Source organism: Chiloscyllium punctatum, chromosome 29, assembly GCF_047496795.1.
Source record: "Chiloscyllium punctatum isolate Juve2018m chromosome 29, sChiPun1.3, whole genome shotgun sequence".
NCBI classification, from domain to species: domain Eukaryota; kingdom Metazoa; phylum Chordata; class Chondrichthyes; order Orectolobiformes; family Hemiscylliidae; genus Chiloscyllium; species Chiloscyllium punctatum.
The window spans coordinates 59,667,408-59,680,031 of record NC_092767.1 but is presented as its reverse complement, the minus strand read 5'-3'; the positions used below and the strand labels follow the sequence as shown (position 1 = coordinate 59,680,031).

Sequence of the window (12,624 nt, the reverse complement as noted above, 5' to 3'; positions counted from 1 at the left end):
CAAACTGATTTTAGTCACTTGCTACAAATAGTTAATAGTCAAAGCTCACCAGCAAAAGAGTCATAATATATGCAGGTTGTTACCATTAGAAAATTCATTAGCCAAGGTTTCAAAGTTGTGCTTGAGAAATTTTTCCTGGTCTGGTGTTTTTACTGCATGTGACTCCTGTGGAACTGCACAGCATTGCTCCTCCTCTTCCTCCAATCCAGAAGATTGACCATCAGAACTGAGCTGGCCCACAGAATCAGAATCTAGGGTAGTTTCATAAAAGATATGGAAAGTATAATTAGGGCTTCCCTGTATCTTTCTAATTTTTATAATGCACTTCATAGATTCAGACAGTGCAGAAAAGGCTCGACGGTACATCGAGTCTGCACCAACACAACTACAGGTCATTCTGCTATAACTGTTATTCATTACAGCGAATTTATGTTAACATGATTGACGAATTGAGCACACTATTTCTAAAGCACCAAGTTTGAAAGCATGTATTGGTTATAACGGGATTCCGGCCCTATTAGTTTAAGTAGTTCTGCTAATACACAATTTTCTTATAACACGGGATTGCATGAAAAAGGGACTATCGCGTTATAGCAGAACTGACTGTACCACTAAAAGCACATCAATCCCAATTTCCCACACTTGTCCCATATCCTTATATGTTAGGACATATGAAGCGCTCATTCAAATTTAAAAAAAAATGTTTGCATTCCAAATTCCCACCACCTGCTGAGTGAAAAGACTTTGGTTTCCCCAAATCTCTAGAGTCTCCTGCCACTTAGCCTATAACTATGCCTTCTTCAAAATGACTCCTCAATCAATGCGAACAGCTGCTGTCTATTCACCTTGCCTTTACTGCTCAATCATGTCCCCCCCTTAGTCTTCTCTACTCTGGAGAGAACAATTCAAGACTATCTCAATTTCTCCAACCCAGGCGACATCCTGGTGAACCTCCTTCAGTGCTATCACATCCTTCCTGTATGGAGCTGACCACATCCGCACACAATGGTCTAGTTGTGGCTTGACCAATGGTCTGTACAACTCCAACATTACCCGTTTGTTCTTGTACTCTGTTCCACGACTGATGAAAGTAAGTGTCCCATATGCCGTCTTAACTAATGTATTCATGCGCTCTGCTGATTTCAGAGACTGTGAATAATTACCCTAAGATCCTTCTGTTCCTCTAAGCTACTCAGTGTCCTGTCATTCATTAAATACCTCCTCAGCTTGTTTCTTCTTCCAAAAAGTGCATCACCTCATACTTATCAGAGTTAAACACCATCTGTGACTGGTCTGTCCATCTTCCTGTAACCTACAACCATCTTCTTCACTATTAACAGCTGCCAATCTTGATGTCATCTGCAAATTTGCTTAGTATTCCACCCCACCCCATTTTCATCATTTATGTTTATAACAAACAACAAGGATTGATATTGGTGGTACGCCACTAGACTCTAGCTTTCAGTCACTCAAATAATCTCTACCATATCCTTTGTGCTGTTACTAAACCAGTTTCTAATCCACCTTGCCATGTTTCCATGAATTCCATGTGCTTTAACCTTCTCACTCTCCCATGTGGGATCTTGTCAAAACCTTTGCTAAAATCCATATAAAGTATATCGTCTGAACTTCCCTCATCCACACCCTTGATCACACTTAGTGGCTTTGATTTGGTATTTGTTTCAACAAATAAAAACTTTGTATGTTTGGATCTATCATACAGAAAACCAGCAACAAAGTAATTTGTGGGAGCTCTAACATAAAAGTCAGCTTAATGATTTCTGTGCAATAAATGAAGTCCATGCCAGGTCCCAAAAGAGCGATCCAGCCAGCCCATCTGTTGCCTAACCAATTTTCTTTTGTGGGCTGTGAAATCCCGGTCACTACTATTTGTTGCGTAAAAATATTCATTCTCACATTGGATATTACACTCAAAATAGTTTACCATTATCCTCTAGTTTTTACACAATCAGCATATGAAAAGATTTTATAAATTATTATTAAAGTGTTCATATAGTAATAAAATGATCAGAGGCATTTAGCCCACATGCACGGCAGTTGTTTGGAACAGCTGCTTAATTCACCACGTTATGAACAGATCAGATATGAGCCCCTGCAGCCTGCCTCACCATTCAGTAAGATCCTGGCTCATGGTAGGCTGTATTGGACAAGTCAAGACCACTCACAGAATAATGCGAGCAATTCTAGTTTCCCTAGTCTCTCTCAGAAAGATGTTGTGAAACTTGAAAGGGTTCAGAAAAGATTGACAAGGATGTAGCCAAGTTTGGAGAGTTTGAGCTCGAGGGAGGGGTTGAATAGGCTGCAGCTTCTTTCCCTGAGGTGTCAGAGGCTGAAGGTTGACTTTATAGAGGTTCATAAAATCATGGGGGGTATTGATAGGGTAAATAGCCAAGGTCTTTTTTCTCAGGATAGGAGAGTCCAAAACTAGAGGGCATAGATTTGGTGAGAGGGGAAAGATTTAAAAGGGACTTGAGGGACAAGTTTTTCATGCAGAGAGTGGTGCACATACCAAACAAGCTGCCAGAGAAGGTGGTGGAGGCAGATATAATGACAACATTTAAAAAGCCTTCTGGAGGAGTACAAGAAGAGGGATATGGGCCAAATGCTGGCAAGTGGGATGGAGCAGTTTAGGATATCTGGTCAATAGAGACGAATTGGATCAAAGGATCTGTTTCTGGGCTGTATAACTCTGACTTAATGGTCTCCATGCATTTCAAATTCCACATTCCTACTTGGCCCCAACAATCTTGGATTCTTTTGCCCAATAGGAATCTACCTCCACCTTAAAAATATTTTTAATGACCTACCACCACTGTCTTTTTAGAGACAGTGTTCCAAAGTTGTCCAACACTTTCAGCTTCTTGATTCTGTTATACCTAGATACAGGCCGTTCTGTTATAACACGCGTTTCATCAACATGAATTCACTACTGCGATTGATAAATTAGGGATGCTGTTTCTAAAGCATGAACTTTTAAACTGTGTTGGCTGTAACGCCATTACAGTGTCAACACTAAATGCTGTTTCTAAAGCGTGATTTTTCTATAACACGGGTTGCACAAGAACACAACCATTGTGTTATAAAAAAATTGATTGTACAGTACTGTGTGACTCATACAGTAGAGCAGTAAATCCCTCTGCACCTCAGAGTTCCATAGTAATTCTCTAATATTCTCCATTTTAAATATTCCTGCCAAAGTGAATAACCTCTTAATTTTTCCTCATATTATACTCCATCAGTCAGATTTTTACCCACTCACTCACTTCATCTGTGTTTGCCTGCAAACTTCTCATCTTCACAAAATACACATGCAATTTAACTTGGTGTTTTGAAAATTTAGGTACCATACCTTTACTCCCCTTTGCCAAGTCATTGATGTGAAGTGTAAAATTGCTAGAATGATAAATTCATACAAAAGAAAGAACTCATTCTCTACAAACAAAAGGAATATGCATGTTAACTTACTATCTTCACTGAATTACATAACTATCCTGCTGTTCCAGCCCCTTTAAAACTGTCCTATTTATTTTGTTTTGCTTCATAGGATTGTTCATAGCGTCGTACCCAAAAGCATCACTTCAATTAAAGTTTAATCAGTTATATGTTCAGGCATTTCACTTCACCATTGTATGTTTCTCAAATAATCTTATTATCTTCCCCATTGTTTAACCTTTGACAAGGGAGTCAAAAAGAGCATTGAGAGTAGGCAGAAGAGTGGAGTTGAAGTCGTAGATTTTCCAAGATCTTATCAAATGGTGGAACTCGCTAGAGAGGCCAGTTTACAAAATTCTACACATTGTTCCTATGATTTTTTGTTTTCTATTCCTTGACCAACTTCATATGCACATCATCACTGTTCACTTGCTCCCATGGGTTCAATTTTGCTTTACAAACCTATTATGTGGTACTCTACCAAACACTTTAAAATGATCATATTCACAATATCAACCATATCATTTTTTCAAAGAACTCAATCTAGTCAAACAAGATTTACTTTTACAATTATGCTGGCTTCCATTGGCCTGGAATGAACTTCCCTGGATTACAGTTTCTTAACATTTCTCCCTTAATGACTGGCTTGAAGTTGCCAGAGGGATATCTCACTCCAATTTTTAAACACTGGAGTCACAGTTGCAAAAAGGCCCAGTCATCTGGCACTAGCCCTTATCCAAAGAGAACTGGATTTTGTTTGTGGTCAAGGCACCTGCAACTTATACCAGTGTGTTAACACAGCCATCCAGATAGGATAGCTTTTCCTGTTCATCTCTTTACCCTTTCTAACTCCTTTACTGATTCCATCTTGGAACCAGTCTTCACTTGCTGCCAGTGTACCAAGTAGGGACTTAGTCATATCTCATCTGTAGAGATGTTTCTCTACGCCTACATAAGCCATATGGTATGAAGCTATGCAAATAGCTATTTCTAATGTCATTTATGCCCAACTTGAACTGAGGCCTAAACGGCACATCACAGTATTTCCAGAATAGAAGCTCGAACAGAAGCCCATATGACAACCACTTAATCTATTAGGATAACATGGATGCTGATTTCTGCAGCAATTGTGCCTTATATGGAGCAATCTTCCTTGGTAAAGTTTTTTTTCATATAAAATCACTCGTATGTGTGTTGTTGCTTGTCCCCTAGTTATCCTTCAGAAGGTGATGATGAGCTGCCTTCTTGACCCACTACAGTCCATATAATCTTAAGAAGACTCACAATACCCTGTGTGGAGTGGGTTCTCCTCTATTTCTAATAAACATCTTTTAAAACAAGGAGTATGAAACAAGAGAAGTAGTTAACAAGTTCTTTATGTCAAAAGCAGGGTGGTAAATATGAGAAAGATGGCTTTAACCTGCAGGAAGTTATTAATAGATGGGTCAACTGGACAAATAGTAGGGAATAACATTTAGAGTCAGAGAGATATACAACATGGAAACAAACCCTTTGGTCCAACTCATCCACGCTGATCAGATATTCCAACCCAATCTAATCCAATCTGCCAGCATCTGGCCCATATCCCTCCAAATCCTTCCTATTCATATACCCATCCAAATGCCTCTTAAATGTTGCAATCATACTTTCTCTGGCAGCTCATTCCATACACATACCACCCACTGCGTGAAAAAGTTTCCCCTTAGGTCTCTTTTATATCTTTCCCCTCTCACCCTAAATCTATGCCCTCTAGTTCTGGATTCCCCGACCCCAGGGAAAAGACTTTGCCTATTTACCCTATCCATGCCCCTCATAATTTTGTAAATCTCTATAACGTCACCCCTCAGCCTCCGACGGTCCAGGGAAAACAGCCCAGCCTGTTCAGCCTCTCCCTATACTCAAACCCTCCAACCCTGGCAACATCCTTGTAAATCTTTTCTGAACCCTTTCAAGTTTCATAACATCTTTCTGATAGGAAGGAGACCGGAATTGCACACAATATTCCAACAGTGGCCTAACCAATGTCCTGTACAGCTGCAACATGACCTCCCAACTCCTGTACTCAATACTCTGACCAATAAAGGAAAGCATACCAAATGCCTTCTTCACTATCCTATCCACCTGCGACTCCACTTTCAAGGAGCTATGAACCTGCACTCCCAGGTCTCTTTGTTCAGCAACATTCCCTAGGACCTTAGCATTAAGTGTATAAATCCTGCTAAGATTTGCTTTCCCGAAATGCAGCACCTCGCATTTATTGAATTAAACTCCATCTGCCACTTCTCAGCCCATTGGCCCATCTGGTCAAGATCAAGTAATGCACTTAGAGAACACAAAAAAGTTAAGGGATTACACTCTGAATGGTAAGATCCTGGAAAGTACTGAAGTTCAGAGGGACTTTGGTCTGCAAATCCGCAGTTCCAAGGTAGTAGGGCAGGTAAATAAGGTGAATGTGAGTATATGCCTTGGTTAATCAACCAAAGCATAGAAGATAAGATCAGGGAGGTTATCCTGGAAATACATAAAATGCTGGATTTGGCAGAACTTTCAGTACTGCATGCAGTTCTGGTCACTATATGATAGAAAGATGTGATTACACTCGAGACAGTGTGGAGGAGATTTACTAGGATCATATGAGGATCTGATCTATGAAGAAAGACTGATCAGCTGGGATAGTTTTCCTGAGAGAAGTGATGGTAGTGAGGGGATAAGAAACAGTGAGCATATGGTGTTTCAAGAAGGTAGTTCATCACCACCTTCAAGAATTACAAAGGATAGGCAACAAATGCTGCCCCAGCCAGCAACATCCATATCTCCTCAATGAATAAAAATCATGTGAAAACTGTTTGGAAAGAAGTGAAACTGTTGATGGCAAACTAGGCAGCTGCCAGCATACAGGAGTTACTCAGTCCAACAGCTTGTGTAACCCCAGTTTAGATGGATGAAACTACAAAATTGGTGAAACAAATTATTGATGAAACTCAAACTTAATTACCATTAATTTTGAAATACATTCAGCTGCCTACCTCAATATCCTTAATACATTTAAATTGTGCCAAATTGGTTTGAGTATCAATTTTATTAACATTAATACATTTAACTCTATTCTTCTCTACCCACTATCTTCTCAAAAAGATGATGATGATGATCTTGGGGATTTCTCACCATCCTGTTGCTGTTCATTGCTGCCTGAATCCATTGAGTAGGCACTGTCAGGACTGTTCTCCACTGAACGTACAATTTCCCATTCAGATTCACTCTCCAGTACCTTCTTTGGAGGCTCTTTTACTTGATAAACACTGGTGTGCAAATGAAAGGTAAAGTGTCAATGTGCAATAAGTTCAAGATACTGGGGTCCTGGTTGTTGTATGGATGCCAGAACTTGACAGTGTAAAAACTTACCAAATGTTGAGATTAAATATAAAATGATTGCATAGAACTTCTGTTCCTTCTTAAAACCACATATATTGCAAAGCAATGCTTTCCAAGATCATATGCAAGGGTGACTGCCTATAGCAACTTATCTTTATTATTGTCTTTTTACTGAAGAAGTAGAATGTTGCCTTTTTTCTTTAGCAGCTGCTTCCATCAAGCAAAACAATTTGGAATGTCACTTGTTTAGATATCTTTCAATCCATTCCCCAATGACAAACAATTCCACCGGAATAAAAAAAATTAAATGGATAGGCTGGGTCGTATCTCTAACTCCAGTCTACCATACAGTTAAGATTATAAATGATAAATACTGGTCATTGTAAAGTAAATCAGAAATATAGACTGATTTGAAGTTCAACCAGTTCCATGGACAAAAAGCTAACATCAGATGAAAAAACAACTTCAGTTCTCAAATATTTAATACCGTCAATGAATACCTACTTCTCTGTGCTGGTAGAATGCTCATTTTGCATTGGGTAAAACATTGGTGCACTTAGCTCCATTTCCAAAGTATCCACTTCGCGGGAAAATGTACTGTCTGCATCCTCCAAGCAAACAGAGCTTGGCCTTCCCATAGACTCTTTTGTCAAAAGACTGGGGGATAACTCCATCTAAAAAGCAAAAAAAACAATTATATAGAACGTTCAAAGTGGTCTAAATTCTGAACTGCATAATTGTTTTATTGCATATTTAACTTAAACATTGTTCCAAAGAATGAAAGAGCACCAACTTACCTCACAATTTTGGAAGAACATAATAGAAACAGGTGTAGGCCATTTGTCCCCTCAAACCATTTAAGAATGTAGCTGAACTACTCCAGACCTCAACTCTTTTGTTCCAGCTCATCATAACTGTTAATTAACTGATATTTCAAAATTCTAAGCCCTTTCTAAATATTTTCAGTGATCTAGCCTCCACAAATCTCTCTGATAAAGAGTTCTAGACATTTACTATACTACACACTTCTACACAGAAATCCTATGCATTTCAATTTTAAATGAGTGCCCCTCATTCTGTAACTATATCCCTGAGGTTGAGATTCTCACGCTAGATGAAACACCCTCTCAACATTTAGCCTGTCAAGTCCCTTCATAATATCATGTGCTTCAATAAGATCACCCTCATTCTTCTAAACTCTAACAAATAAAGATCTAATCAGTTTAGCCAGTCATTCTTGATAAGTTAACAAGATCATCCCAGAAATCAGAGTTCAAAAGACATTCACCGTCACCAGTGCTGATAATATCCTCTCAAATACAGAGACCAAACTACTGTAGGTGCAGTATCTACACAGTTGTAGCAGGACTTCATACAGCTGCGTTCACAACTTTAACAAGAGCAAGGTTTGTGTAAAGATTTGTAGTTTGGGTGCCGGTTGGCGTGGTTGTATGTTCATCGAGCTGGGACATTGATTTGCAGAAGTTTTATCCTCTATCCACATGACATCTTTGTTGCTTTGGAGCCTCCTGTGAAGCACTGCTGTTCTGCCTCTTCTGGAATTTACTTAGCTCCATTCCTGTTGCTTCTGGTTGCTAGTTCTGATTGCTCATTGTAGTTGCCGGTATATTGGGTCCAGGTCAATGTGCTTGCTGATAAAGTTAGTGGATGAGTGCTACGCTTCTAGAAATTCTCTGGCTGCCCTGTTTAGTTTGTCTTATGATTGTTGTGTTGTCCCAGTCAAATTTGTGGTCCTTGGTCATCTGTGTTTATGGCTACTAGGGACAGCTGGTCATAGGATTTAGTGGCCAGTTGGTGTTCATGGATGTGGATTGTTAGTTGTCTGCCTGTTTGTCCTAGATAGTAGTCCCTTTTTACCTGTGGGGGATACATTCCAAGACCTACGGCAGAAGCCCGAAACCACAGACAGGAGTGAACCCAAACATTTCAATGGGAAATATACCTTCCTGGCAGACCTCTGGTCCCTCGTTCTGGAAGGTTCCCTATAATATGTTCAAGGCTGGAGTAAACCAGGTAACTGAAACCACATAAAATGATTAAGCGAATACGGGGGTCACCATGTATCGTGTTTCATGCAGTCTTTGTATGGGATCCTGTAAATTACATGTCTTGCATATGATGAGTATAGGGTCCTTTGTCCTGATAAGTTGCTGTCTGAGTGTGGCTGTCATGAATCTGATGGTCGGAGAAGTCTAACTGTCAGTTCCAAGATGTTTTTTATGTAAGGTAGCGTGGTTAGTGAGTTAGGTCATGGCGTATCCTCGTCACTTTGTTTATCTGTTAGGTATCTGCGGATGAAGTTGCGGGGATATTAGTTCTTGGCAAATACTCTGTAGAGGTCTTCTTCTTCCCTTCGTAGGTCTGGAGTGCTGCAGTTTGTTGCAGCACTTTTGAATAGGGTCCTAATGCACCTTCTCTTATGTTTTGGTGCTTGCTGTTGTAATTTTGTGACAATTGAACAGGCCATCAACATAAGATACAACAGAACTACATACAGCAAGAGAACGGCACAACAAGACAAAATGACTAAGCCAACAGCAGGGAAGACAACACAACAGGCACCTGGGTTAGACTTCTCTTCAACAGACAGGTTACAGACACAGAAAAGACTGTACTAGCCAAGGACTTCAACTACAACCACAGGGACACAAAAACAACAGACTTACTAACTGCATGAGAATGTACGCTCAGAACTAACGGACTAACCAAAGAGACACAGCAAACAAATAGTCAGATAAACTATTCTACCCTTACTAACAAAGAAAAGACATACAAACAACCTCAACATAAACAGAGAGAAACCTTAAAAACATCCAAAAATGACAAGAACATAATCATAGCACCAGTGGACAAGGGCAGAATAACAGTTAACACGGTCAAGACTGAATATAATGAGAAAGCAGAGAAACTACTTGCATATACAGACATCTACCTACAGAGGGAGTTTGACCCCAGACCACAGCTAACCAACAGAATAAACAACACACTAAGGAACCTTCAAAAAACAGACTAATAACCAAGATTGACCTACAAAGGATGAAACCAGAAAGCAACACTACCCCAAGATTTTACAGATTACCCAAAGTACACAAACCAGTCATACCACTCAGACCCATTGTGGCACTGCCGGGAACACCATCGCATAAACTGGCAAAAGAACTCCAACAAAAACTAAAATGTCTTACCAGTGGATCCAAACATTCCATACAATCATCACAGGAATTCCTAGACAACATCAAGGACATAAACAGACAAGGATGAAGCAATGGTCTCATTTGATAGACCGGCACTGTTCACTTCAATTGACAAAACTCTAGCCAGAGAAACAACAGCCAACCTTCTGGACAGGCAGGAGAGACAACACAACGGGGAACCTATTAACAAGGATTGCATCCTCAAACTACTAGACCTGTGCTTGACGACACACTTCACATTCGACATATGAACAAATCAATGGAACACCTATGGGCTCATCCATCTCTGAGCTCATAGCAGAAGCAGTGATGCAAAGATTGGAACAAACAGGAGAAAGTGAGCTCTGTATATGCTGGAGATCAGAGTTAAAAAGTGTGGCACTGGAAAAGCACAGCCGCTCAGGAAACTGGTGAAATCCAGCAACCTCATCTACCGTGTCCATTGCCCTCAATGTGGTCTCTTCTACACTGGGGAGACCAGGCCACCAACTTGCGGAATGTTTTAGAGAACATCTTCAGGACACATACGCTAATCAACTTACTGCTCTTTGGCCAAACAGTTCAACTCCCCCTCCCACTCCGCCAAGGACATGCAAGTCCTGGGCCTCCTCCACTGCCAAATCCTAGCTGCCTGATGCCTGGAGGAAGAACACCTCATCTTACACCTTGGGATCCACGTTGATTTCACCAGTTTCCCCATCTCCCCTCCCCCCATCTTATCCCAGACGTAACCCTCTTGAACTGTCTGACCTGTCCATATTCCTTGACACCTATCCGCTCACTCGCCACTCCGACGTGTCATCACACCCCACCTTCATCTACCTATCACATTTCTAGTTAACTCCCCCTCACCACCCCCCCACCCCAGCTCCAACCACCTCCCATTTATCTCTCAGCCATCTTGAGATATGCCATGACCTAACTCACTAGCCATGCTACCTTACATAAAAAAACATCTCAGAACTGACAGCCAGACCTCTCTGACCATTCGGATTCATAACAGTCCATAAACTGACAGCCACGCTCAGACAAACATCTCACCAGGTCAAAAGACCCTATACCCATCCCATACAAGAAAAATGTAATTTACAAGATTTCATGCAAAGACCACATGAAACACTATATATAGGACAAATGGCAGACAACTAACAACCTATATCCATGAACACCAACTAGCCACTAAATGCCAGTCAGCTGTCCCTAGTAGCCCCACACACAGATGACAGGGACCACAAATTCGACTGAGACAACACAATGATCACAGGACAAGCTAAACAGAGGACAGCTAGAGAATTTCTAGAAGCATAGCGCTCATCCACAGACTTCATCAACGAGCACATTGACCTGGACCCAATATACCGGCCACTACAATGAACAATTGGAATTGGCAACCAGAAGCAGCAGGAACAAAACCAAATAAATTCCAAAAGACAGCACAGCAGCACTTCTCAGGAGCTCCAAAGCACTGAAGCGGTCACCTTGATAGGGGATGAAATGTCTGCAAGTTTAACAGGATCACCGTATTCTACGTCAGCAGCCTGTTAGTCCACTGGTTTCAGTGAACCATCTCCAACTGTCACAGATGCATACTTTCTTTACATAATTAATGCATCATGTCTAAACTGCTGCTTAAACACAAACTTATAAAATTGCTTAAAAATGATGAATTGTCAATTACAGGTAATTGTGATCACAGACACATTTTCTGCCAAAACTGGAAGCTTGTGGGCAACATGCTTTATTAGAAAGCAAGAAAATATCAAGAGTTAGTGTCATTTAATTCTTCAATAATTCTTCATAACTGCAAAATCGACAATTAATAAGTATAAACCAACATTAGACCGAAGCAAAATTTTCAAATGACTCTTAAAATCATAAATTAAATGTAATAAATTTAAACATAACCAGTAAAACAATCCTTAAAAAGCACGTAATTGCTATTAATGCAAGATTTGTGAAATCTTCTGCAATGTTTCACAATTCCTCCACCTCCACTCATGCTTTCTCATCGTCTGATTGAAAAATCACATTATCAGGGATATTCAGAGACTGTCGGAGTGAATTATCTTGAAATTGAGGACGCATCAACTATGTTCATTCAGTTCCATAAAGAAGGTTCCATATTTCAAGTTCAATCATTATTCACCCATTTATTATAATGATTTTAGAAATAAGGGCACTTTCAAAAGGAATGCATGGTGCAGCTTATATTGCATTAGACTCCCAAGTCAAGACTTTTATATGCTGTTGCTTTTAATTTTGAGTGGAAGAAATTCTGGATTCCATATCCTTGCAGTGCAAGGTTGCTAGTGAATGTCTTCACGAGTTGCAGTCCATTCTTTTACTGATAGTGTCAAGTTTTGCCCTGTCCCACCCGTGTAGCTCCAAATAAGCCAGAAATTTTTGTATGATGAAATTATATGAAGCGTAGGCCATTCGACTCATTGAACATGCTCTGCCATTCGTTAAGATAATGATTAATTTGATAGAGGATTCACCTTCACTTTTCTACCTGCACCCATGGAATAGCCCTCAATTTCCTTATACAATACAAATTTTTCTAGTTTGGTCTCAACTGTCTCTG

The 12,624-nt window shown here is 40.1% G+C and overlaps 1 protein-coding gene across 3 annotated transcripts in view; it reads right to left on the bottom strand.

Moving 5' to 3' along the window:
- Positions 1–12,624, bottom strand: part of LOC140454446 (mitogen-activated protein kinase-binding protein 1-like) — a 181,230-nt gene that overhangs the window by 33,017 nt on the left and 135,589 nt on the right. For all 3 annotated transcript variants that reach the window (XM_072549189.1, XM_072549190.1, XM_072549191.1), the window contains exons 23-25: positions 7,330–7,499; positions 6,619–6,752; positions 84–251 (exon numbers count right to left, since the gene is read on the bottom strand). In XM_072549189.1, coding sequence (XP_072405290.1) covers positions 84–251; positions 6,619–6,752; positions 7,330–7,499 — 472 coding nt within the window. The remainder of the gene's footprint in view (positions 1–83; positions 252–6,618; positions 6,753–7,329; positions 7,500–12,624) is intronic.